Source organism: Coturnix japonica, chromosome 18 (genome assembly GCF_001577835.2).
Source record: "Coturnix japonica isolate 7356 chromosome 18, Coturnix japonica 2.1, whole genome shotgun sequence".
In the NCBI taxonomy this organism is placed as follows: Eukaryota; Metazoa; Chordata; class Aves; order Galliformes; family Phasianidae; genus Coturnix; species Coturnix japonica.
Genome location: NC_029533.1, coordinates 8572617 through 8598277, shown reverse-complemented (window position 1 = coordinate 8598277; position 25661 = coordinate 8572617). Strand labels below are relative to the sequence as shown.

The following is a 25661-nucleotide window of genomic DNA, read 5'->3' as shown; positions in this document are numbered from 1 at the left end:
AAATCTAAAATGGTGAGTGGGAAAGGAAGCAAATAGATTTGCTGGGCATTGCTTGGGAGTGGAGAAGGAAATAACTCAAAGGAAACAGGGCTGGATGTGAAGAGAATAGATGTGGGCAGGAATCTATGAAGCAGTGCTGGGGCGAGGTGTGAAGTGTGGGGGCAGTGAACAGGAGAGCGGGGTATGCAGAGATCCACTGCCCTGCTACACACTGCAGGGAAAAACGACAGATTCAGCCTGTAGGGGCTGGAGTGAGCTGAATGTATCACATAACACAGATCTTCATCTCTTTCATCTCCACTCTCATTCTTTTGCTGGCTAAATTTTAAATCAAGTCTGTAAAAAGAAGGTAAATCCATGCGTGTGTCATATTTGTATACGTCACAGTCACTGCATCATTGGTGATAAGAAATCTAAGTATTTAAGTCAGGGCATGTGTGATTTTCTTTACATTTGAAGACATTCCTTTCAAATGCTGCAATGACTGATAAAAGACTGATAAAAGTGGAGGGTTGAACAACGCGATGTCATAACTGCATCCCCGATTAGCCACCAGAGGGCAGATGGTGCGTTCCGCCAGGGTCCGCACTGTGCCCGGGATCTGCAATGGGCAGGACCCGATTGGTGCTTCCTCCAAGTTCAGCATCTTCAGTCTCCTTGTACAGGAAGCTCGGGGTGGGCTGGGGAGAGCGGGCCAGCAGTTCTATAAACAAGGAACCAGAACAGCTCAAGGAGACTATCAGCATTTCTTGCCATGGCTTACAGCAATTGATTTCAGCTCCCAAAAAAGGGCAGTAGCAAATACATTGCACATGTGTGCAATGCAGCAGTGTGCAAGCACAGTCCGTCCTGCAAGGTAACTGCTCCACCTTGAGAGGCACCACAGCAGCACCTGCTAAGTGCTTCCAGAGCAGTGTAGAGAGAACTCAGAAATCTGACGCACAGAATATAAAATTAACAAACCTCTCACAGGCACAAAGACCATAATCTCCTTCCCGATATGTCACAGGGAGAACAGAGGGCCCGTAGCTCTGGAATGCTCCCGACAGCCTATTTCTCTCTGCCAGGGACTGTAACAGCTCAGAAGGAATGAGCATCAATTGCTTCCAGGGGAGACGTGTAAAAGATAATGTATGTTGCCTTTTTGGCAGCAAAGACTGGCCAGAAGATAGTGCCTTGGAGGCTTTATTACTTGTGACCTTCACACAGAACCAAATACATCTTATTTTCTGAATTATTCCAGCCTGTGGATACAGCATTTCATGGTCTTTCTGGCAGTATAAGAAAAATCACACCTTCCTCAACAAAGAGGTTTAGGAAGAAAGATGTTAAATGATGCTCAGAATTTGCTCTATCAAGTGAAGTTATTGTGCTCTTTGAATCTGTTGTAGCTTACACAGAAATAAGTGGGAGGCAATACTTTCAGAGAGACCTATGAATATTTAGAAATCAAAATAGAAACAGAGTACTAGTAGACCAGCTGAACTTGCTAGCTAAAGCTCCGATGCCACAGCTTGTAACCCTTCCTACCTGGTTTTCTTTCTGAAGCAAAAATGTTTGAGTGAATTTCCCACTTGATATTTATGTTGAATTTGCTTTAAAATCGTAATGAGTAGATGCTCTGTGTACCAACACAGACAGTGCTTTTGTCAAAAGGTCATGTAGAACAACAACAAACTTGTTCCACACAAATGACCAGAGTCTCCCTGAGTACACCAGCCCAGCCTTGGTACTAGCAGAAAATGCACAGCTCGTTTTAAACACAAATTACATTAGCTGAATACATTTACTGTTAGTTGATGTGATTTCAGTTTGCTCTTTCTGTGAAAATGAACACAAATTGTTATTCATGAACATAAGGTTTATTTTTGTACAATAGCCTTTTGTGCTTTAGATATATGGCAATGTGCTTTAGCATTCAGCACTTTGAGTAGAAGCACTACTCAGAAGGCTTAGGAAGCACAGATTAGCCATCTTTAGTGTTCTTGCTTCTGTTTGAACTTCCCCTGGCACAAAGCTACCAAAGCTAAGTCGGTGATCATAAATCCTATTAAACTGCCATGTACAAATATCCACTCACCACAGATGAAGTTTACTCTCAACAAATTTTTCCAGTACCTCCTGCCCAAATAAAGAACAGTAAATACCAGGCTTATAATGAAAATTGTATTTCTTCCTGGTTTAATTAACTGAGTCTCAGCACTGGCCCAGGCAGACAGGGGATGACTTCTTGGGATGACAGGACAGACACATTTCTTTTCTTCTAAGAAATCTTCCTATGTTCACCTCTCACAATACTCACAACAATTTTCCTGCCTTGGCTTTAGGAAGGCCATTCTAAGAATGAAAGCCATTGAGTTCCTAGCCTGCTTTTCCAGCAGCTGTAGAAATGTCGTACAGCTGTAGTGATACACGCTGAAATAAGAATCCCCAATGTCTTGCGTTCATTTTAGCAGAGGAGCAACAGTGGTTAAGCAAGCATAAGCTGTGTGCAGCAACTAACCTTAATCTAGTCTGTGTGCCTTTTTGCTTTAATGGGAAAGTCTGAGCGAATTACAGGGAAAACAGAGAGGAAAGTTCGTGTTTCCAAATTCTTTTCAAAGTAGAAAGTTGAATGTGAATCACAAGAGCTGGCAATACATACAATAAAAAACTCCCTTGGCCAGCATTAGGAACGCTGTCTTCATAAAGTTCTAACTGAACCAATCAGAACAACTTCAGCTGCTTAATTGTGGTGAAAGAGAAACAGGGAGAAGTCTGAGTCTCACAGCTTGGTAATTGTCATCGGAAGCTTCACCTACATCAATAGTGATGCTTTTCCTTTGTTCTGCACTATTAGCTGTTGTCAGCAAGGGCAGCTGATACATCTATTATGCTTCTGAAGGAAAGCAGCAGAGCAATATAATGACAATTCCTGGAACACTCATCACTAGGCTACTACCTAATGTACAAGAAGAGCATTCATTTATTTTCTGTAACATTAACTGTGGCCAATTTTGTAGGAAAATGGTCTCTATACATCACTGCTTGGGACTTAGCCCAATGATTTGCTCCCCAGTCCTGAGATGCCATTACCTTCTGCTATTTTTGCATTTAGACATGTGATATTTCAATACCATAACCAGGGTTGGTGTTCTTGTTACTCTACTGATTTTCTATGACCGTGGTTCTCGAGTACTAATCACTTTAGAAACCACAGTGTGATTTCAGTGACAACATTTGCTACTTCCGTTTGAAGACTTTACTAGCTTCAAAAGGAAATTATTTGAGTGTGGAAATTTTCCTGACAAAAAAGAAGCAGTAGCTAAAATTATTGGCCCTTTGCTGAAAAGTTTGAATTGTGGAGGTTTAAAATGGTCATCCTGCAGGTTTTTTGGGGGAAGAACACCCTGCTTTAGATTATCGAACATCCTTCTTTCCTTCTCTGCATGTTTCAATAAGCTCCAATGAGTTGTTCAGTGATGTTTGCTTCAGGAAAGCCATACTTAGCTTTCCCATTGAACTATTTCTTTTGGTTTAAATGCAGGCAGTGTTTGCCGTTAAGTGCTTCCCTGAGTTGCCTATACATTCTGAATACACATCACCTGCCAAAAGACACTAAATAAATTGTCCTCATTTATTTTGAAATTTATGTTTCATGTCTTTTACAATCTTTGCAATTCCCATTTAATTTTGACTTTGTTGCATGTTTTGTGCAGGTTCTGTTTTTCTGTGTAGCTTATACAATCAAAGTGGACACAGCATTTTAAGCAGAGGAGACACTTGCAGGGGAGTGAGGAACATATTTCTGTTCACACAGCTGAGCCTCCTCATTTCCAGTTTCTCCTTCAAAAAATACATTGCAATTTGCAGGATGAAAAACTCCATAAACTGTAACCTCTGGGAAATTTCTTCTCTGAAACCATCTGAAGTTTCCTGCTGCTAGCATTGGTGGAAGGACTTTGTGATGCATTTTAAATCAAAAGTTCTTAAGAAAGATCTGGGTAAAGCAGTTCAGATGGACTGCCTAATGGACAAGGCTACAGCAGCCCTCACAGACCTGCCTGGGCACATCCTATGATTACAAACCTTCCAGTTCTTTGGAAAAATGAGGAAGCAGTTTTTGCAGCACTGCGAGGCTTCATTAAGCTCTTTTCCCCCAGGGTGACCTGTCCTCATAACTTTTCAAAAGTCTGAAAACACTCTGCAACTCATTAAGCAGATGAACCTCTGTCTGCAATCAGAATCCAAAAGAGATTATGGATGATAGATGACTGTAGATAGCACGTCCGCTTTTTGCTCTCATACTTAAAAACACAGCTTCTAATTCAGCTGTCCTATCTAAACTCTGGCAAAATTGCCCCCAAATCCTTCTAACTACCAGTTCTACCTCTTGTCTGAAGTCTTCCAGGAGGAGAATAAGTTGTGATGCCAAGTGTGGGGCGAAGGGGAATCTCAGCATCTCTGATTTGGGCATAAACTAGCTAGGCTTGTTGGAGTGTCTTCTTCATTACCAGAATGAACATTCTCTCTTAAATGCTATCAAAATCTGTCATTTTCACTTGCTTGTTATTTACTGTATACATTATGCTAGTTAAAATTAACAGTACAACTGGTTTGCAGCTTATCATGTAATACTTGCATACAGACCTGTCAGTTTTTCACATTAAGATACGTTTACTTTTTTCAATACACATTCAAGCTGACTACTAATTCTTCAGTCCTTGACTTCATAGGCAGCATAAACTTTTAAATGGTAATTGAGTCATCTTTTGATGAGCTGAAAGGGAGAGCAAAGTATGGTGCTGCCAACAGCATACCGCTGTTTGCTCAGCAGTAAAGTTTATGGAGTAGTGCTTTGTTCAGACAAATTATTAGGTTCAGTACAGGTGGTAGGTGGATGACACAGTCATGATGTACAGAAAATCCATACCCATTATCTAGCAGCATCTTCTGGGCTTGAGATCTGTGAATTTACAGCTGACTAGGAGCTATGGTCAGCACTGACACTCAGCATGGAGTCCGTGCCTGTCCTGTGGAAGGCAGAAGACCTGCTGGTAGAAAAGCTTGACAGGAGGGTCTGTTACCACTGACAGGCTGTTGGTATTTTGTTTCTTATTTATTTATTTATTTTGGACTTTCTGGACAACATTACAATTTAAAGTATTCATGGAGAAATGAGGGCTTTCTGTGTGTCCCCTCACTGCAAGCACCATTTTCTCTTTCACTAGTGAATTGCTTGAGCTACTTATTCTTAAGTTTTTAAATTGAGTGTTTCTAGATCATTCATAATTAAATAGAACCCAACTTGCTGCCAGCATTTAGATCACTGGCAAACGTAGCCACTACCGAAAACATCCCATTGCAGCCTATTTGTAATTAAGTTTTCTCTTTCCATTTTTGAAATACTGCTTGCATTAGCACTCCTCATTCTGTTCTCAAATTCTAAACAAACACTTCATCACCTGCTGATAATTTTTCTGGTCAATCTTTTGTTTTGAATGTCACCAAATGTGACTTGAAACTTCACGAAAACTTGAAAATCTGCTCCCTGAGGGGTTCTGACTTTGGATTAGGAAATGCTGCCAACTTGGCCATTTTCTGCTGCTAAAACTCCTGACAAAAGCATGGGAAAAAAGAAAGTAGTAACTTCATGGAAAAGGTTCTGAGCTGGTCAGGCTCCAATTAAACTAATGGAATTGTTCTGACCATTCTGAGGAGCAGCAGTGATTTATTTCAGTATAGGTAAAGGTGGAATGAGCAGCATCAGGCTGCCTCCATGTTCTTGTCTAGGAAACTTGGCCACAGGTTGCACTGAATGTGATATGTTCCCCAAGCACTTCTTTCTTAGCTGAGAATCAAATTTGACAATGGTAGGGGGGAAACCTTCATTATCCCTTCCTTCTTCCTGGAATGAGAGATGGCACAGAGAGTGCCAGCAGCAAATGGCACAGACAGGGTCAGGTTTGTTGTAACTGAGGATGAAAAGCACTGACTGCAGTAGTAAAGTTCTTAGGAACAAAAGCAGAAATTAATTACCGTCTTCATTTCTGTGACTTACAGAAATCCCTTTATGGCAGCCTATTCCTCAGATTAAAGTTAATATTGAAAAATTATGCACTGAAAGTGCACGCATACATCATTTATATTATTGCTCAAAAACATGGATTATCCTAAGAACATCATCAAGAAGGCAGTAAGAAATTTAACGTGTTCTAACACTGTACACTAATTAAACTGTTTAGTGCAGAGATCAGCATAAATAAGGAATTAGCAAACAATGATGTGAGCATAGGATGATTTGTAATATTGGTCCATTGATGCACTGAGCTCAGATACTGTAATTTGATTGGCAGTGCTTTATTAAGTTTTGGCAGCATTTAAGTAGACTGGGAGTGCTGTTATGAAGCTCAAGCACATTAATCCAAGCTCCAGCTCTCATTAATACTGATGAGTGAAGGCAGTTAATTGAATTATGTATGAAGTACTGCTGATTAAATAATATTTCACTCCTTGCTATAGAATTAACTCTGCTTTATTAACAGCCACTGTTGTCTCTAACAGTGAATGTCAGAGGGACCTTTTCTCAGCAATCCTCTTTTATTTTTTTAACCATCTGCTCAGGTTGCTTATGTGTTTTCATCATTTTTTCCTATCATATTCCACTTGTGCAGGTGTGAAAATCCGTAACAGTGCTTTCAAAGTCTTGGTGTCACACAGCAGAACTTTTATTCCCTCACAGAAAAGCTTTAACTTTACAATTCATTTTTTTCTCATTGACAATTGAAGAAGTATTCGGCAGACTGTAGAACCACACACTTTTGATGCCATTTTATGAGCGAAATACAACACTGAGTGTTAGTTTTACTATGTTGTTAATTTAACCTCTTTACATCATTCTGAAGTGTTGCAACGTAGAACCAGGGACGCACTGATGGAGAGGAAGGAAAAATTCATACACAGAATTGGAAGAAAATGCAAAGCAGAGGCTCAGAAAATAAACTGACATCCTCCCAGGAGCTCTGCTGAGCAACTACAAGAATTACTGCCTTCACAAGTTGGCAGATGTTTACAATTAATCTCAAAGAAAATACACCTGAAAGAGATCTCTGCTATTTAGCTGTTCAAAGACAACATGGCGAAACCTAATTAGGAGAGTGGCAATGGTTTCTAAAGAACAAGGAAAGCCTCAGTGTCGTCAAGAGACAGGTGTTACTCTGGACTGTATTGTCAGAAAGCCAAATTTCAGTGTTCTCCTTCATCCTTTGCAAAGAGAAGCTATGAGCTGGTAAAACACTGAAATCATGTTTACTGAAATAGTATAAAACACACACATTGAAGGACATGGAAAGCAATATGCAAAGCGTAGAAAGTCACAGCTTCTAATTAGAGATAAGCACTTATAAAGTATGTAATGATGGAGGTCTGATAAAGAACGATCTTATTTTCAAAGCAGGAGAAACGCAGCCCTTTTCATGATCAGCCTTGGAATATTCAGCTTTCAGATGATGGTCCTATTCCTGGAAATATTCAAAGGCTTTCAGTGAAATGAAAGGCAATTGCTGTCAGTTTGTGAGTCTGACTTAGATGTTAAGGATGAAGTTATAACATTTTATCACTGGAAGCAGTTGGGTAAAAAATCCTTTTGCTCAGTTGCTCTGTATGTTTTTAACAACAGAACATTCCAATTACTGTAGTAAGAATACACATGATGGACAGCTAGTAGGACAAATCAGAAAGAAGAGGACAGGTCAGGATGTCCATGTTGTGCAAGAGATCACAGAAGTTAGATGCCGTTTTCACTATGATTCAGCAATGCAAGTTAGCATGCACGTAATCCCAAATTCTTTCTAGCTGCTATAACTAAAGTTAGAGCTCCCAGTGAAGGATAAGAATGTCAGCAGCAGACTTAGCTCTTGATGCTAGGGCTGTGAGCAATGATTCTATGCAAAATTAGTTTTTGCTTGGACTGAAATAGATGGGAATTTTATTTAGTAAAAACAGTAAGCCCAGAATTTAACAAAACTGGCAGCTAAATCCAAGAACATATGTCCAATTTACTGTGTGGGCAACGCATTTCTACAGAAGTCTAAAAATAAGTTGTTGTGTGTGCATTCTGGAGGTGGGAGCGACCTTCTGGAGATACTCAAGCTCTTAGGGATCATCTTCAACAGGAAATCAATCACCTACAGAGTTCGCCATGTTCTGTAGGTATTTCTGCTTCTAAATTTAGAGTTCGTGGAACTCTTCTCAATTTTTACATCAGATTTTCCCAACAGGTGTTGGATTCGGGACTCTGCCACAATCAAGTTAATGGTAACATGAGATATAGAAACAAAAACTGAGGAGGACTATCCTTCTGTTTCCTTCTGGATGAAAAGTATGAGTAAGACTGGTAAATAACTCCCATTCTAATTTTCTGTTTTCAAGAGGATTATAGATTGATTATAAATAAAATGTGTTCCTTGTTTAGAAAGCCATAAAACCACGATAATTTATTTGTGCATTTTCACACAGAAATGCCACTTAGTATTCAAGGAGCAATTTATTCATCTCCACACATAAATTAAGCCTCATCTTATCGTATCTTATCACATAATTTACATCTGCTGTTTTTCAAATACTAGATTAATTTCTTACATAGATATGTTATTTTCTTCTATTGTTACACAGATGTAGGTCCTACCTAAAAAATGCTACAGATAATGTTTCCTATATCAAACACCCCAGTGTACATATGTCTGCATGCAGCCCGACTGCAGAGCCATGCAGTAGAGCAGGTAGGCCTGAGATGGAACGTGAAAAAAGCCAGACACATAATAACAGCATGAATAGAACAATTAAATTAAGATGTTAAGAGTTAGCCAAATCTAATATTGTGACCTTCACCTCTGTTCCTTGGTATTTTGGCTTGCACTAGGCATTGGCTGGGTGTTTTTGAAGGTTTGGGCTAATAGCAGAAGCAAAATTCCATCACTTATTAATGCAGTACCTAAATGTAGTTACTTGTGCTTCTTCACTGGACCAGGCAGGTTGATGAGCTGGTGGCTGAATGCTGCTGCTGAAGCAGTGGGCACTGATGGGCAATAAGAAAGTCTGCCTGAGCTCATAGATGGACTAGACTGAGGTCTGATTGTTTCTGCTAAGCTTTGAATTCAGTGAATTCAGGCTTGAGGAATATATATATATAATTATAATCTATAATCTATATCTAAATATATCTATATAAATCTAATATGTACATATAGATTTAGATTTATATTTATTTAGATATAGATTTTATGTTCTCTCCCTGACATACAATATCCTATATTGTATATATATATATATATGTATATATATATATATTATATATATATTCAGGCTTGAGGAGTCAAGTGGAGCTTTCCATTACTGGCACACAGAGGGGCAGCTCTCGTGCCACTCCTCTCACCTTTACTACAGAAATAAATGACTAAAACATTCATTTATGGTCTCTATGCAAACGGCATGGCTTTTCAAAGCTATTCTTTCTGCATAAGTGCCAGGATTGTACAGAACACAAAGAACAATCCACCACCCCTTCTTATCCCTCAGACTCATTGTTTGCGGCCTGGTCTTATTCCAAGATTTAGTGCACTATTTCTCTACAAAGGTAAATGTAACACAGAGAGTAACATTCTGTTGTTTAATACAGTTTGGGAAACGTAACTAGTAAGCAAAAGTATATCTATTAAATGGTTTTGAATGTATTTCCTTATTAAAGTCAGCTAACATTATTTCAACAGCTTTGTATTTTAAGACTCTGCAACTAAGAATCCCCTCTGCTCCAATTATGATCATCTTGCTCCACAAAATTCTCACTGTAAATATATGGTCCAGCAATGGCAGTATCTATAAAGGAGTGGACAGTGTCTTTATGTACATTATGCATGAAAACCAATGCAAGCTCATATTGCAGAACAAGGTCAAGCAGGAAATTGAAAATTAAATGCCAGTATCTCAGTAACAGCTTCCCTGAAGGACGCATTAGAATCAGTTTACCAGAAATCTTCCCAGAAGGAGGCAAGAAACAGGCACACCTTTCACTTGAAACCATTTCATTTGCCCTTACTGCTACATAGCAGTCATTTCACTTTCTTGTCATTTCATTTCCTCTAGATTTCCATTTAATATGTGGTAGAGTTTTGAGGACAGGAGCTTATCTCGTACTTTACCCCACCCAACCCCTAAAAGAATAAACAGACAACACTCTTGCAGGGACTAAAGTTCTGAACTGAAGATGATTCACACGCTTTGGAACTTTGCAGACAGAATTACAACCATTTTCAGGCTGATTGTACCACACTGAATGATACAGTAGGTGCCTACTGGGTCCTCCTACCTCATTGACTGAACAAGATGGATTCTTAACTCTCAGAACTTCTGTGTATTCTAATCACTTAGCTCCTTCTGCTTGTCCAGTTGTTCGCATCTTAAATCACATAAAAAGAGCTTCTTGTTCTGTCCATCAATCTTAAAAAGCCATTGGGACTCAGGCTGCTAAACCAGTTCTGAAAGGGAAAACTGTGAGACAAAATTACCCTGTTTTAAATGGGACTTTCTAACACAAGAAGTGTTGTTTACGAAAGAGTCATTTTTCAGTATTTTAAAATATTCATGTCCTGGAGCTGCCTTATCTTCTTCTTTGCAATCTAGTGCTGATTTAGAGTTTTGACTCAAAACCCTCACAAAAGTTTAGTGCTTATTATGCTTGATTCAAATAACCAAAGTCCTCTTGATTTGATGTAAAAAGCTTGGAAAGTTTCCATTATCTTCACAAATATTATTTGTAGCCCTGTACTCATGTTTAACTATATATGCGTCTGCTTGAATGCACTATTAATTCAAAGAAGACTATAGGGAGAGTAGCTTCAGAATCAGCAACAAAGGAGAAGCAATGGAAGGGAGACAGAAACCTGAGAGTCATTAATACAGGAGAAAAGATTCATTTATTTCAATTCAATTTTGCCACTTGAATCACTACTTTTCCTTTGGTCCTTTCCAGAATTCCAACACTGTGATTACATTGCTAAGAAATGTAGGAAGAGAATCTTATCTCTGCTTGCAAATCACACTTAATTTCACATCTCAGCAAAAACACCGTCTTCATTTTTCTTTTTAGCCCCTTAACTATTATTTTATTTAGAACAAGCCATAGGAATTTCATGAAAAGTGTAGAACAAGTTGGGATACGGTGTTTAAAAGTCTTTCCTAAAAATGAAACTGCACTGAATGATGTGCTTAACTGGGAAGTTATATCCAAACAACTGACAGAATAATGTGACTATGGCCCTGAGCCACAGCCTGCTGGAATCAAGCAGAACGATTTGATATCATTGATTTCACCAGTCTCTGAAGTGAGGCACCATCTTCTTACCATATACTCTGGAGTCAAAAAGGCCCAAGTCCAGCCTTAAAGCAATATGTCCATAAACATAAAGTTACAATGAGCAATAAAATCTTGAGAGACTAGTTTCTCCATTACTTTAATTTATATTCTTGTTAGCCAATTTAAAATGCGCATTAAAGTACCAGGTAATTCTGAAGATGACAGTATCTGAATAACAGAGCCTGGTGTGGCCATGCAATGCAAGCATTTCAGCCAAATCCTATTAAACTTCAGGCATCTATTTACTCTTTATTTTAAGAAAGCCTAATTTAGAAGTGAGAAGAAGAGCTGTTTGAAGATGACTGACTGCTCGATAGGAAAATCTAAATGGAAACAGAACTCACTCTTGGCAAATGGCCTAACGTGCAATAGTGAACAGCAATAACCAGCAATGTGGTGATTAGGCAGACTAGCCTGATGACACAGGCATCTATCTTGTTGTTTCATTCTCCCACGTCTGCCTACTATTACCTTGAACTTGGCTTTTCTATGTTTATTTACATCTCACTTAATATTTGTAAAATGATTTCTCTTTGTGGAGATCTTCAGCATCCACTGAAGTCCCTATAAATGAAACTCCTGATTATTAAAGAGATACAGAAAATAAATCAGAGGTTATTAAGTGATCCTAAAAAAATTACCCCTGTGTAGTGGGAATGCCAAATCACAGCTTAGAGCAGTGATGGAGCACCTGGTGGGAAGGCAGGGCCCCCTGGGGTTGGGGAGTTGGGGGGGGGTTGCAGGTTGCTGTAGCCTGGGGTCTTGCTACTCTGCTCCCACTGCTGTGTTTTGCATTGTGTTACACCCCTGTTTTAGGGGGGCATTGCTTACCAGTGCTGCTCTGGGGTGCCAAGTGAATGGCTTCCTGTGTGACCTGCTTATTTTCTGCTACATATTTCATGTTTACTGAAAGGCTGTAATGTTGTCTACGGGCACTTGTGAAATATAGCGATGCCATTTGCACAGCTGTAGTTAACGACCTGTCAGGTTTCCCATTATGATGTTATGCTGTTATTTTCAGGGTTTATGTCCTGACTATAAAGTTGGTGACTGCTTGGTCTGGAAACACTAATGCATTTTCATGCATTTTAGTAATACAGAATGAAAAAGTGTTCTAATATAAAACCACACTCTATTCAGAAAGGAAGAAGGGGAAACTCTAAGTAATATTTTCATTAGAAGAAAAAAAACACCTGATCGATAACATTCAGAAAGCTTCCTATTTTGGTCAAAGTTGTTAATTCTAATGTGATTTACAGCTCTAAAGAAGATCATCAGGTAGCTGGAAATGCATTAAGTAGGTGACTTTGCTTTAAGGTGAATTTATTTGTAAGACATAGTAAATGTCTTGGTGAGTGCAAATAGCATGTGCCCAGAAATAAGATGGTGGCATGATGCTGTGTAATGGCTGTATTTCAATATGTGTGAGCAACAGCAGTGAAGCTTCTCCAAATAATCAGTCTACATATTCTTAGTCAAGCAGACACAACAAAATGCTGAGGATGGATTTTGCTCCAGAGTATGTTCAGGGGATGCGTGGTTCAGTGAGTTCACAACTGATCCTTTTAGAGAGGCGTTACACGAGGAGGGAATTTTCACTGAGTATAAATGAGTGGTTGTAGATTATCAAGTCAATAGCAATCCCATCATTGAAGAGCCTGAGTAACTCTACTGGTCTCACAAAAGTTTATTTTCCTTGTAGATAAGGGTGTGTCTGCAATTACTATATTTTATTCCATATGACTTGGCAAATCCTACCCTCGTGGTAATAAACTGCACCAGTAAAATATGTGAACTGCTGTATTAATTTGAACTCCTCAGTGGTGCTGAGTTCATCGCCCTTGTAGCAGCTGGGATTAATCTTCCTGAAGACGCTCTCACAGAAATAAGAACTGTATTCCTGTTCATTACAAACTGTAACTTTTAAGATATACTCCTCTTCAAAGTGCTTTACAAGAGTGTTTTTGTAAGTAGCATAATGATAGGAGGAGTGTAAAGTACTCATGAATTTTATTTCAGTGGTAAAATTAGCTCCTAGTTCAGCTTCCCTGTACTATTTTATAGGAAAAGAAAAATTGTAAGCAAACAAAAGCTGAACAATTTAGTCCCTTCCATGATAAAACCATTCTACTACAGAAGAACACAATTAACATAGAAACATACTGTTCCTTCTCAGTGACTTCTTTCTCCACTGGGAAACTGTGCATTATTAACTTAGAGAACTGAGAAGTACTTTGGATCTCTGAGACTGAGCGGCCACTGATTCTTCCATTAGATTTCTTTGTGCTTCTGTTTTCTTCCTATAGTGTGTGGATATCACCAAAATCCCTATTGCCAAAGGGTGACATGAGCTGCTGATATTGTGTGAAGAGCAGCCTGTCAAGGCCTAAGATGAGATAAACCACTTGAATATCCCAGCACATATACTCGGCAGCACTGATGTGCAGAAGCATTGCTACTCAGCACTTAAAATTGTTCTGAACAGTCCTGCAGAATAAGGAAGGTTTTATAAGCTTTCAGTTATGCCTTAGCACCACAGTTTCAACTGCTTTTATATTTAGCAGCATGTCAAGAACAGAATAAACCTTATCCTGTATATACCAGTATCTATACTTAGAATTCCTCGCTTTACTTTTAGGTCACAGTGAAGAACCTAAGGGAAAAAAAAAACAAAACCACCCTAGTATTAGCCTCGTTGTTCAGAGCAAACCCTCAAAACCCTGATGAGAGGGTTAAGGTCCTGCACAGCAATGATCCTGATTCAAAAAATAATAAGAGTTAAAACTAAACACCTTAAGAAGATGTGCAGAACTTGGAATGATGAAACCTAAAAGACAACAGGATGGTTTTTGGCTTTTCACTTCCAAACACTTCAAAGTGGGCTGGCATGATATTTAAAAACATTGAATTTGCAGAAAAGCAGTTACTAAGTGACAGTAATTTTAGTCCTTCAGGGCTCTGTAATGCATGTAGAATGCCACTGTGCATGAGAACAGATGTTTTGAATACTTTTCTTTGCCCTCCTGTGGGAGGGTATAAATCGCAACAACTATCTCTTAAATGTCCTTAGAACTAGAAGCCATCCATGCAAATTGTGATAGCCCTTACCAAGGACAGCTGTCATAAAAAAATTAGTGTTACTTAGTTGTTCTTTCTTACAACCCATAATAGTGTTACTGTAAGGTAAATCAATTTCATCAAGCAACTGGAATGAATTCTTCCCCAAATACAGACATCTGATCTAACAGTAAAGTGTGAGGAGCAGTAACTGACAGGGATCTGCTGAGTGCTGCCTTGAAGGTCGCTCTTCCATATTAGCACATTCCTGGAGCAGATGGGAGGATATTGCTTGTGTCTTAGTAGGAGGAGCAGGAAAGTTACGAGGCAGCTGGTAACACAGCAAGATGCATCATGCTATTCAGCCCAGTATGGGTTATAAAGGGAAGGGCTGACCTTTGCAGTACCTGTCTGTGGCTAGAAATAGAGAGGAGGTAACTTCCATCATTTGGTTTTGTCAGTACAATAGAGGGAAGTCTGAGGCACTTTTGTTACATACAGTTTTTGCTCTGCGGATGTTAGCTGCAAAGTAGGGAGGGAACACACAAATCAACCAAGAAAGGTAATTAGGCTATTGATAGGGAAGATCTGAGTTTCATGTTTTAATCACATTTCTTTCAGAACATGCTTCTTAAATCTGTAGAGATAGGATTGTCTAAAAGTGCTGTGTTACTGAAGTACAATACTGCTTTTCCAACCCATGTGCCTCATTTCTGTATGTGGAGCGAGCACAGTTCCACAAAGTAGGAAGATGTTTGCTTTACTGAGAGAGAGCAGGACTGACTTCAAAGCAATTTATCTTTCCTTGAAAACAGCCATGATTTTTGAAGGAAAGATATTTATAATTTTTTCTAGCCTTCACTGCGATGTGCTTTGGAGTTCTCATGTACTTCACATCTTTGCAATGTATTAAGAAACAAAACCAAAGATTCCTTCCCCTCAGGCCAACTATTCTTACTCCACTGAAAGATTATGTAAGAAAAGCTGGGATTTCCACGTTGCACTTACCTGGAACGAAGCTTCCCTGGACCACCTCCTTATATGCCCACCAGCCCTCATGGATTTTTGGTGAATTTTGTTGAGCTGGAAATAAAAACACCATAAAATTAAGGTAGAGCATAGGAAACTTATAATTACAAGAACTTTGGAGACTCTAAGTAGGTTATCATCTTCAACAGAGGAGCCATTCTTCAAGTTCCTAAACAATGTCTTTTCAATTAAGTGCCCGTATCCTGGATCCCCTTCTCTCTGTTTCTCAGGCAGTAAAATGTGACTTCTGAACTTCAGATAAAAGGTGAGGCTTTGCAAAACTTGATTATTCATTTATCAACTTTAAATTCAGTATAGGATAAAAGTGCAGATAAAATGAGTGAACTCCATGCATAGTTGTCATTATCTGATCCTGTATTTGTGGGTTGAATCATTTCCCCCCCCTTCCTTTGCCAGGTTCTCCAGTAATCTCTCACTTTGAACAGGAAGAAATGACAGTGAACTATAGGCCATAGCTATGTCTGTATGTTTCTCCTTTCACACAACATGCTCTGCTTTTCAGAAAGAGAACAGGAATTCATAACTCCTTGCTTCACAAATCGTGACCTGTACCATAATGCTCAGGCAGGGAGATAAAGGTTTTCTGCAACATCCCACCCTCAGGTTATTTTCTACCACCATCATCCTGGTGTTAACCTGTGTCTGATGCGCAGCTCTATAGCACAGTGCAGTGAATCAACGAGAGGATATTCTGAAAGTCATATGGATAAAAATCGAAGCTCTGGAGATTGATACTGTCACTTAAGTAACTTCTCTAAACTTCCTGAGCTAAGAGTAGAGAGGACTTGATTTATATAGACGTTACTTCCCTTCATCCTGAAGGAAATGGGCACTGGTGCAAATATAGTGTTTAAAATACAAAATGTTAACAGAAAAACATACAAGACAATTGTTTCAAAGGGTGTGCAGACATACAGTAAGAGACACATGCAGGTCAGAGCCAATAAGCAAATGCCTCGACTTCACATGTTTGAATTTCCATGTTTAGAGCAATCTTTTCCTTGAATTATAGAAAGCTCAGCTATCTTCTCTGTCACTAGCTTAATTCCTTTAATTTGATTTCTTTAATTAGATACTTTCAATCCTTTTGCCAGGTCCAAGAGTTTTTAACATACATCCACAGCTATGAACGATGTGAGGTTTAGAAGCCTTCTGCTGCTGTTTCATTGTACACAGAAGGCACAATTACCCTGGGAAAAGTTCCAGCAACATAATAAAAATTGTTGTTGTCATTAAAACTTACAAAGGGAATGTGACATTGAGGCTAAAAGATGAGGATGGCTACATACTGTTCTATCAGTAACAAAACAATATTTATGATTTAACTAACTGTGAATTGAAGAAATAGAGGTAAAGCTGAAGTTAATTAAACATACTGAGAAAAGGACCAATGCTATCTGCTGACCAGAGATTCAGACACTCATGGAATGGGTACATGTGGATGTAGAAATTCCCTTGTGGTACTCATGCTTGTTCCATTAATTGGTTGGTGACACGTTAAACTGAAAGGACTGTCACACTGTGTACTCTTTACAGCTTGCAGAGGACATTACCTCCATTTAATGTTTATATCTCTGTCTAGAGAACTCCAGCTGTCTGGCTTTGGACTACACTATGCAAACACTTGGAGAATGGCAAATCCCAAGCCACAATTCCAAACATCTGAGCAGCAAAATATTCAGACCCAGACTCAACTGTGGGGGTGGTTTTGGTTTTTTGGGGGTTTTATGTCATATTTCTTAGAAAATTAAACTGCATTAAAATCAACCTTTTAGTAACACACACAGCTAAAGCTGCTACACCCAACCAGTGGCAGCTGCATCTTAGAAAAGAGTGAAGTTTGTGTGCAAATGCAGGCAGGGTGAGAAAGGCTGAGCACTTCCAAATGCAACTGCTTGCTGTCAGCTTTTGTAGAAACTGATACTGTAGAAAAAAGTATCAGCTCTCCCACTCTGTGGCCAATCTAAACGATACATTTCAGGTCCAGAAAATACAAAAGATATCCAGTAGTCAGAATTCAAATTGAACCAAAATCAGGAGGCACCAGCCCTGTAGCTCTGCTTTGCTGTACTGTGCCAACATTTAGTAAGGCTAATTCCAAAAGCAGTATCAGGAAAACTAAGCTTCTTGGTATATATTTTTTAAATCTGTTGCATTAATATGGAAACAAAGACTGTAAGAGGTAAGAAAACTAGGTTATCAAAGCTTTGTGCTAAATAATTGAATGCCTGTGCAATCACTTTAGCTATCAGAGAAGAGCATGACCTGCCATTGCTCTGCACTTTCCATAGATAGTACATCCTTCTCTCTTCAATATATACATAAAAATGAAACATAAAGAAGGAATACAGTAAGCTGAACTGCCTTCCCACAGCCTAAGATAAGGTGAGAGCACTTGTGGGTTGCTGCTGCTTCACAGAAAACAGAGGCCACTGAGAAAGTCAAGGAGACGAGCGTGTAGTTGTTCTGAGAGAGGAGCTGGGCAGGGAAAGCCCAGTGCCATGATCTTGTTTGAACCTTAAGCCCTGTTTTATACCAGTTCAAGCCAAATGTTTGCAGAAATAGTACAGAGTGACTGAACACAGGTTTCCACTCTGCTGTTTGTGTGAAATCCAGCCTGGTACACTGATGGATCCTGCAGGACTTTCCTTAGAAGCTTTCCATAGGAAGGAGACTTATAAAGCTCTCATTTCTCTGGGAACAGACAGAGAAGGGACTGGTAAGGGCAGGAAGGAGTGAACATCTTCTGAGAACTTCTCCTGACCTATTACATCCATTAGCCTTAGAATGTAGACAAGAAGTCAAATCAGAAGAATAAAAAAAAAACTGTTCTCTATTTCTGAAATAGACCCACACTTAGATTAGTAATGGAACAAAGGAGTACAAAATTAGAATTAACAGACATATGGACAGTCCTTGCTGGGAATCCTATCTGGGCCACTTACACCTGATGCACATACAACACAGGGTCTGTACAATTGGTGTATGAATGCCCATCTGACAGAAAGGAACTGTGCCTGGATAAGCAGGTTCAACCTTATGGCTCTGGAATTATTGCCAAGGAAAAGGATTCTTCATATCTGCCATCTCATGACACTGCTAATGAAAAAAATTCTATCAGCTTCTTACTTATTTGAGTTAAAGGAGAACTATTGTACATCTCATTGCAATTCTGCTTGAGTACCATAACCAGAGACAGGCATGCTTTGTTTGAGGGTTCTGATGTTCCTATATTTCTAACAGAACAGTGAGGCTCCTACCTGGCAGCTCCTTTGTTTTAGCATGAGCTGTCACATAACACACTAAGGAGGAAAAAAGGTCTAGAAACCAGTTCTGTATTTATGGGAAGGTGTTTAGTATCCTATATATATATATATATATATATATTCATTTCTGATACCTCAGAGACTTATATTTTTATTATTTATTTAAAAATACCCAGGGTAGGAAACTGTATAGGATACTTACATACCTTTGGATTCTAAGGCACTGAAATAAACAGGTACATCTGAAGAGACTCTTTGCTGACTGAGCAGAGTACAGTGAGCTCTGCAGCAGCTGCGTTAGCCCCAGCAATGTATTCTGCCACTAACAGAGACAGTCCAAAACACCACATTTGTCTAAAGTGCTAAAGGTTATTGAAATGACCTCCATTTGCTACAGTGTTCTCTCCTCAGTACGGAAATCACTAGGATCTGAGATTAGTAGTTGTGCTGATATAACAGTGTTATGTCAGATCTATTTCAGCGCAGCTGCTGTAGATGAGACAGGATATTTATTCAGAGCAGATATAGCATGTTGCTTTCATTTTTTTTCGGGTTATTGGAGATGTATCTTACTGCGGAGCATAAAATTAAAGGCTAAACCCTGCAAGATGTCAAGTATTTAGTGACTTTCATCCATAGGGGAACTGTGCCATACAGCATCATAAAAACATGCTGTAGATGCAAATGCCAGAAGATGCCAGTGCCACAGACTCATCAGTGGCTGGCTTAGAGGTTAAAATGGGTAGGCTTGTAATTCAAAGAGAATTTGTCTTTAGTAAAACTACTTTAAAATCCTCAAAGATAACTTTGTCTCAGAAGCCAGGTGCCAGAACGCAGATTCTGTGACATCTGCATGAGATTTGCATCTTGTTGGAAGCTAATGCTAATATATAAAATGCAATAATTAATAAGAAAAAAACTCACAGTAACTGTGCCCATTTGGAAGACGTAAACAAGTCGTTCAACAATTGGTTATCTACCTTCTATGCTTAAACTAACAATAGGTTTGTTGGTGATGCCTTTCACAACCAAGCAGAAGCCAGCGGCATCCTGCCAGATCTCAGTTCTCCATTCCCTTCACCATCATTCCACAGGGATGAAAAATGCCAGAATGTGGAGAGTCAGACTCACTGAGGTTAGAGAAAAGCCTTTCTGAATTTGAATGTATTGATCTGAACTCCTCTGCCTGCTATGTTATTCACTTTGTGTGCTTCTTTCATATCTGAGGGGTTTTGCTTTTGGTGATGCGATCAGCATTGCTCTGGTACTAAATAATAAAAAACATCTCTAGCACTGTTACCCCATTTCCACAGTTATGAGATTAAAAAGAAAATAGTGTGATTTCATAATAAACACAGTGCAAGGCATTAATTAATTGCTAGTAATTAAAATTAGATGCTATTGCAGTGGTTCAGAAGACCATGTGATTTAATAAAAAATTGGCCTTACAGAGAACAGTGCAGGATGTGGTTGTTTCTTTTCTTTTCTTTTCTTTTCTTTTCTTTTCTTTTCTTTTCTTTTCTTTTCTTTTCTTTTCTTTTCTTTTCTTTTCGAAAAAGGAAAGCAATTTTCTAATTAAATTAATTTCCACTCAATAGAGAAAACTTTGTTCTTCTGTGAGCTGTTTCTGGAGAATGGGAGAGGGAAGAATGTAGATCTCCTATCAACTCAAAAACAAGTGCTCTTATTCCTACAAAGACCAGCAGAATAAATATTGCCCTACAACAACCGGGTAAATATTGACAATTCTTGGACTGTCTTCCAAGAAAATCATATTTTTAAGAAAGTATTAACCCTATAATTCGTACTTATATTCTTTGAGCAGCCTTCTGGTTTTGTGGAGTAAACAGACCTCACTTACTTCGTTAATATCCAGAGGTTGTTTTTGTTTTGTTTACCTGTCCTGACATCTAATCGCCTCTGACGAGCACTGCCTCGGTGATGGCAGAAAATAATGAAAAAAAGCACCGGGTGTTTGAAAAGTAAATATAGCACCATTGGGGCTATGGCACAGCTGCAGAAGTGAGCAGCTGAGCTGGGGTGCAGCAGTGTAAGCTTCAGTGCATCATTCTTCATTTCTACCTGGGATTGCAGTTGGGGAAATCAGAATTAAAGAAATCAGCACTCGGAAATAAAGACTGGGACATGGATGCATCTCAAAACCTCTGTAGTTTGCAGAGCACATTTGAAGTAGAATAATTCCTCTCCATTTAAATCTTTACAATAGGTTACAAAAGTAAACATTGATCAAAATATTGTGTTCTGCAGATATTGTGTCAGTCTTGTTAAATCTTATTAATCTTCCCCGGTTCAAGAACAACAACCCTTGACATTACATAAGCTGCTTGTATCAGGATGAGTTAGAGACTTGATCTCCTTTCATATACACATGTATCAATATGAAGACCATGTACACGATCAGTTTCAGAACCAGGAGGTGAAGGCAACAGTGGCGAAGCATACTAAAATGGAGTTGATCTTAACAGTAAGGTTTCGTTTGGTAGAGGTCTGGGAAGGGCCGTAGTAAGAAGCAGAGGTTGTAAAGGTAGGCTGCACTGTGGGTGTAAACTGTTTTGGCTCTCCAGGTCTATAATATACAGGGTCTTCCCGCCTTAAGCTCCATGACACGATTGGCCGGTTTGGGCGCTTCCAGCATATGACCTCTGCAACTCTTTGGTGCCACAAATACTACAAAAAAATAAATAAGAACAGTCTTATCAACATATTGCTGCACAAAGTTGTGTTGGGGAAAAAAACAACAGATGCTGCATACACAGTACCATAAGGATTTAAGAAAACACATGATTCCTTTTAGGTATATGGCTGGATCAGCTCCAAGAATGTATGGAAGGGGAGGGACCGATCTGACTAAGTGTAAAATAAGTTACCAACTTCTGGTATTTTGTGAGTGGCTCAGTTTTGCGCTTTGTTGTTAGCGTGGAGTGAAGCCGTGGATTGCTGAGTTTTACGAAAGTTGATTTTGCTGGAAAAGACTTCTTTTTGTCTGTAAGAGCCTATTCTTTTTGTAGTGGCAGTTTTGTCATCGCAATTTTTGTGAACTTTGCCAGCCATTTCTAAGCAGGGCCTCTAATGTAGAGTTCGTCAGTTTTCGGGAGAGTTGGTTAATGTATTGTTGTGTTGGGCATTATACTGTATGGTTTGTCACCCGAGTTCAGATTGGCAATGGAGTGGCTGTTTGAGTGGCGTGTTGTGCAATTTAATTTGTCATACCCTCACTGGAGTGTGTGTCCGTCGGGTGGTGAGCACAGAGTTTCACAAACAGGCATTTGTGTGAAGGGAAGCACTTAAACATGCATTCTTCACTCAGTTTCTCCTGGGCTTGCCCCCTTTGTTCTGGGGCTCTTGTGCTCATTGCTAATGCTACATGTTGCTCTGTGCTACTGCATCGTGGTTGTGTTGAGATGGGAATGTGGCGAATATCTAAATGTTTTCAATTTTGATTGGATTAATTTGCTTCTAGCGACATTTAATAGAATGAAATTTACGTGGGCACCTATTGAGTACTATGGAATTGGACAGGCTTTGTTCTGTATTTACTTTGTCATACTCAGTATGTTTTTGCACAGTAGGTGGGTAGGCATTTGCTGGTGTTTTATGGCTTAAGTTATCTGGAATGATCGCCATCTGCAGCTTGCCCATAGGGTGTGAAGGAGGCAGGGCTTTCACAGCTCCTTGTTGTTTTGTTCTTCTGTTTTGGTTCTTGTTGGGAGGGCTTCAATTCGGTGTCTCAAGCAACAAGATGGAAATCACGAGCGTACAATGAAGCATTATTCACATAGGGTTAGCACGAAGAAGATCCTAAAGCAAGTTAAATTATTATGATTGGAATGTCGATGCATATATCATCTAATGGCGCATGGCAGCTTTGAGATTGTAGTTATAGGAACCATACATGATGCTTCTACTTTATCGCTGTTCTGTCTTACGGACAATGGCAGCTGATCTACTCAATGACTTTTCCCTCTGGTTAACTCTTCTGTTCCCACTGAAACTTGCAAGTGTTTCAATGTTCTCGTTCCATTATCTTGACGTTGTAGTTCAAATTCTGCAACAATTAAGCTGTCTTTTCTCTTGTGCCCTTTGTCCAATGTTTGGATGAGCAAAGCACCTGTGCTTCAATGTTTCAATGTATGTTGACTTCTCCCTCAATGTAGTGTTATATAGGAAGTTAATAGAATTTATGCTATATTAATCTGAGGTTGAGCTACAAAGTTACAAGGTTTTTGCCTAGACTTGTTTATAGTAAATCTGATTCTTTGGTATATTGTTTATTATCTTCTATAGATTACCAGCTTCTGGGCTGGAGGACTGATGATCTGTCAGTGTGAGTAGTTAATGAACAACTGCAAAATTACATTGTTATGATGTTGGGTTCTGACGTTCAGATTTTCCTCTGTCCCCAGTGATTCTCAGTAGACGGAAGTTGTCTGCCTTGAATTGCTTTCGATCTTTACGTCGGCTATTTTTGTTTTTCTTCTTTTGTACTTCATAAGCGTTGATCTTTGTGGAAAATTTATATGGCAATTATTAGATCTTATTTTTTGAAGTTCATTGACGTATGAGTATGTCCCGTTTTTCAAATGTGGTTTCCTATATGTTCACGATTCTTGCGTGTCCACAGTGCTTTTTCTATGAAGCCATAGCAATTTTCAGTTTTGTGGTTATGAGGCAGCTGTGTATTTTTTTGTAAGGTATCAAGCACCTAATATTTTGATGTCCATTTGCCATTTCGTCTTGAGTGGTATTGGAAGGACCTTTTTATTTTTTTATCTTTGTTCTTTGTAGTTGTTTGCCTTATTTTGTCAGTGATTTATATATCTTATTTAAATTTTTTTCGGGCAATGCTTCGGTCCAGCATGGTTTAATTGAGCTGCCACGATGGGTTAGTATTTAATTCTATTTTTACTGAAGGTGATTAGGAATTTAAGTTAAATGGTTAAGGATCTGCGTGTGGCATCTTATAGTTTGGGTTTATCATTTTTTTTTTTTTGTGTTTGTTTTTTTGTTTTTGGTGTTTGCATTGTTATATTTGTGGTCTTTTTATCTGATGGTAACTTTCTTATGTTTAGAGTGTAGTACACAAAGTAGCACGTAGGGTCAGAAAGCCAATGTTAAGAGGTGTGTCTATATTTATCATACAATGCTTTGAGGAAGGGAAGCTTTATTAGTTTGGTTTCACTTCTGTAGAGGAAGCCCTATTAAATTTGGCATTAATACGTATTGAAGTTAAATTTTGTTAGGCTTTTGGTCTTAAGTGATTTTTTTTTTTTGGCTCTTGTTGGGTTTTTACTGAGGCTGTCATTTGCTTTGTTGAAGGAGTGCTGTAGGTTGGGCCTATAATTATCTGCTACTGAAATTATAGGAAAGGAAGGTTTCATGCAGCCTTAAACGCCATTGAAGAGCGTGATTTTCCATTAATGTTTAAGATCCAACAAAGATATCTTGCTTCTTCTAACGTGCTATGCTATAGAAACTTTCAGATTTCATATCTAGAATTGATTTAACAGCTCACAGTACACAAACTTGCTGCCCTAAACTAATGCGGTGTCGAGAGCAGCATATTGGTGTGTGACTCAATTATATCAGAGACTATGGAAAACAGTGAGAAACAACTTGTATGTATTCCAGATTCTCTCATATCAAAGGAATCTGCCCAGCTTTCTAAGGTAACATAGGAAGCTTCCATATAGATCTCCTTTATTCTCTTCAGAGATCACAAGTTTTTTACATAAAGGAAAGATTATCCAACAACAAAAGGCATATTTTAAAAGCACACGCTACATAACTTGCCCATGTCTGTGGATTATTATGCCACAGTATGTTGTCCCTACATGCCTGGCATGCACATATGAGCCTGGCTTGTATGAAATCTCACCCCTTTAGCCCATGATTATTAATTGTAGTCAGATCAAGAAACCCACAAAACTTACACATAAGTAGCAAAAGTTAACAGAGAGCAGTCAAAGTCTCTGTGCCATTGCAGAGTTTTCCAACTGGTAGTGCTTTGCTTTTGCCTCAGACATGATAAAACAGGTCACGTCCGTTTTGCTTCTGTTGAATACCTGTTTGGAATTCACAGAGCAGTGAGAGCTTACAACATGGGGATGGTGGAAGAAGGATTTATGGAATTGGAAGTATTAACTTAAGTGAAGAGGCATTGCATGTTTTTCGTGAGCTTTTAAACGTTATCCAAAAGAGAAAAATATCTGGGCATAGCTCGATGAAAGCATTTTGTTTACTTGATCCTTTCAGATCCTTTGTTTTCTTTTTCCTCCTCTCCTGCATATTGTGATGCATCAATGTAGGCTGTAGTATTTCATAAGCAAGCTAACCTTTCTTGTCCTGTAAGTATTCCACCATTAAATAAATGATGCGCTTTTATTATACTGCTGAAGTGTTGATGTAGCCTTTTAATATAAAAAAGGCTGCATAAAAACATCTTAAATAATAGCTTGAGCACTTATGTAGAGACTTGTTTTAAAACAAAGTGAACATTAATTATAGAAGGCTGAACCTTAAGCTAATTGCACCTGCTTAGTTTCCCTGCTGTCTGGTCCACTTCATACATGTGTATTCCCATTTGCTTTAAGAGGCATTTGTTGGGTATGAGCCAAAAGCTGGTACTTGTATGATTCACAATGTCATAATGATGGTTTAGACTGAGAAACTCTGTATTGTCTCCAAAGTTTGGGCAACTCATACTTGGGATAAACACTGTACAAGTGTAGTAACTTAACTAATTCAAAATCAATTATAAAATGGTAAGTTGATGTATATCCTGAAATGGAGTCTTAGGGACTAACACAAAGCAGTCACACTCTAGTTTACTTCTGTGAAAAAAGAAAAGAAAAGAAACAGAAAAGAAAAGGAGCAAAGCG

The 25661-nt window shown here is 38.8% G+C and overlaps 1 protein-coding gene across 3 annotated transcripts in view; it reads right to left on the bottom strand.

Moving 5' to 3' along the window:
* CA10 (carbonic anhydrase 10) overlaps positions 1–25661 on the bottom strand; it is a 123866-nt gene that overhangs the window by 76622 nt on the left and 21583 nt on the right. For all 3 annotated transcript variants that reach the window (XM_015880346.2, XM_015880345.2, XM_032448264.1), the window contains exon 3: positions 15455–15529. In XM_015880346.2, the coding sequence (XP_015735832.1) occupies positions 15455–15529 (75 nt within the window). The remainder of the gene's footprint in view (positions 1–15454; positions 15530–25661) is intronic.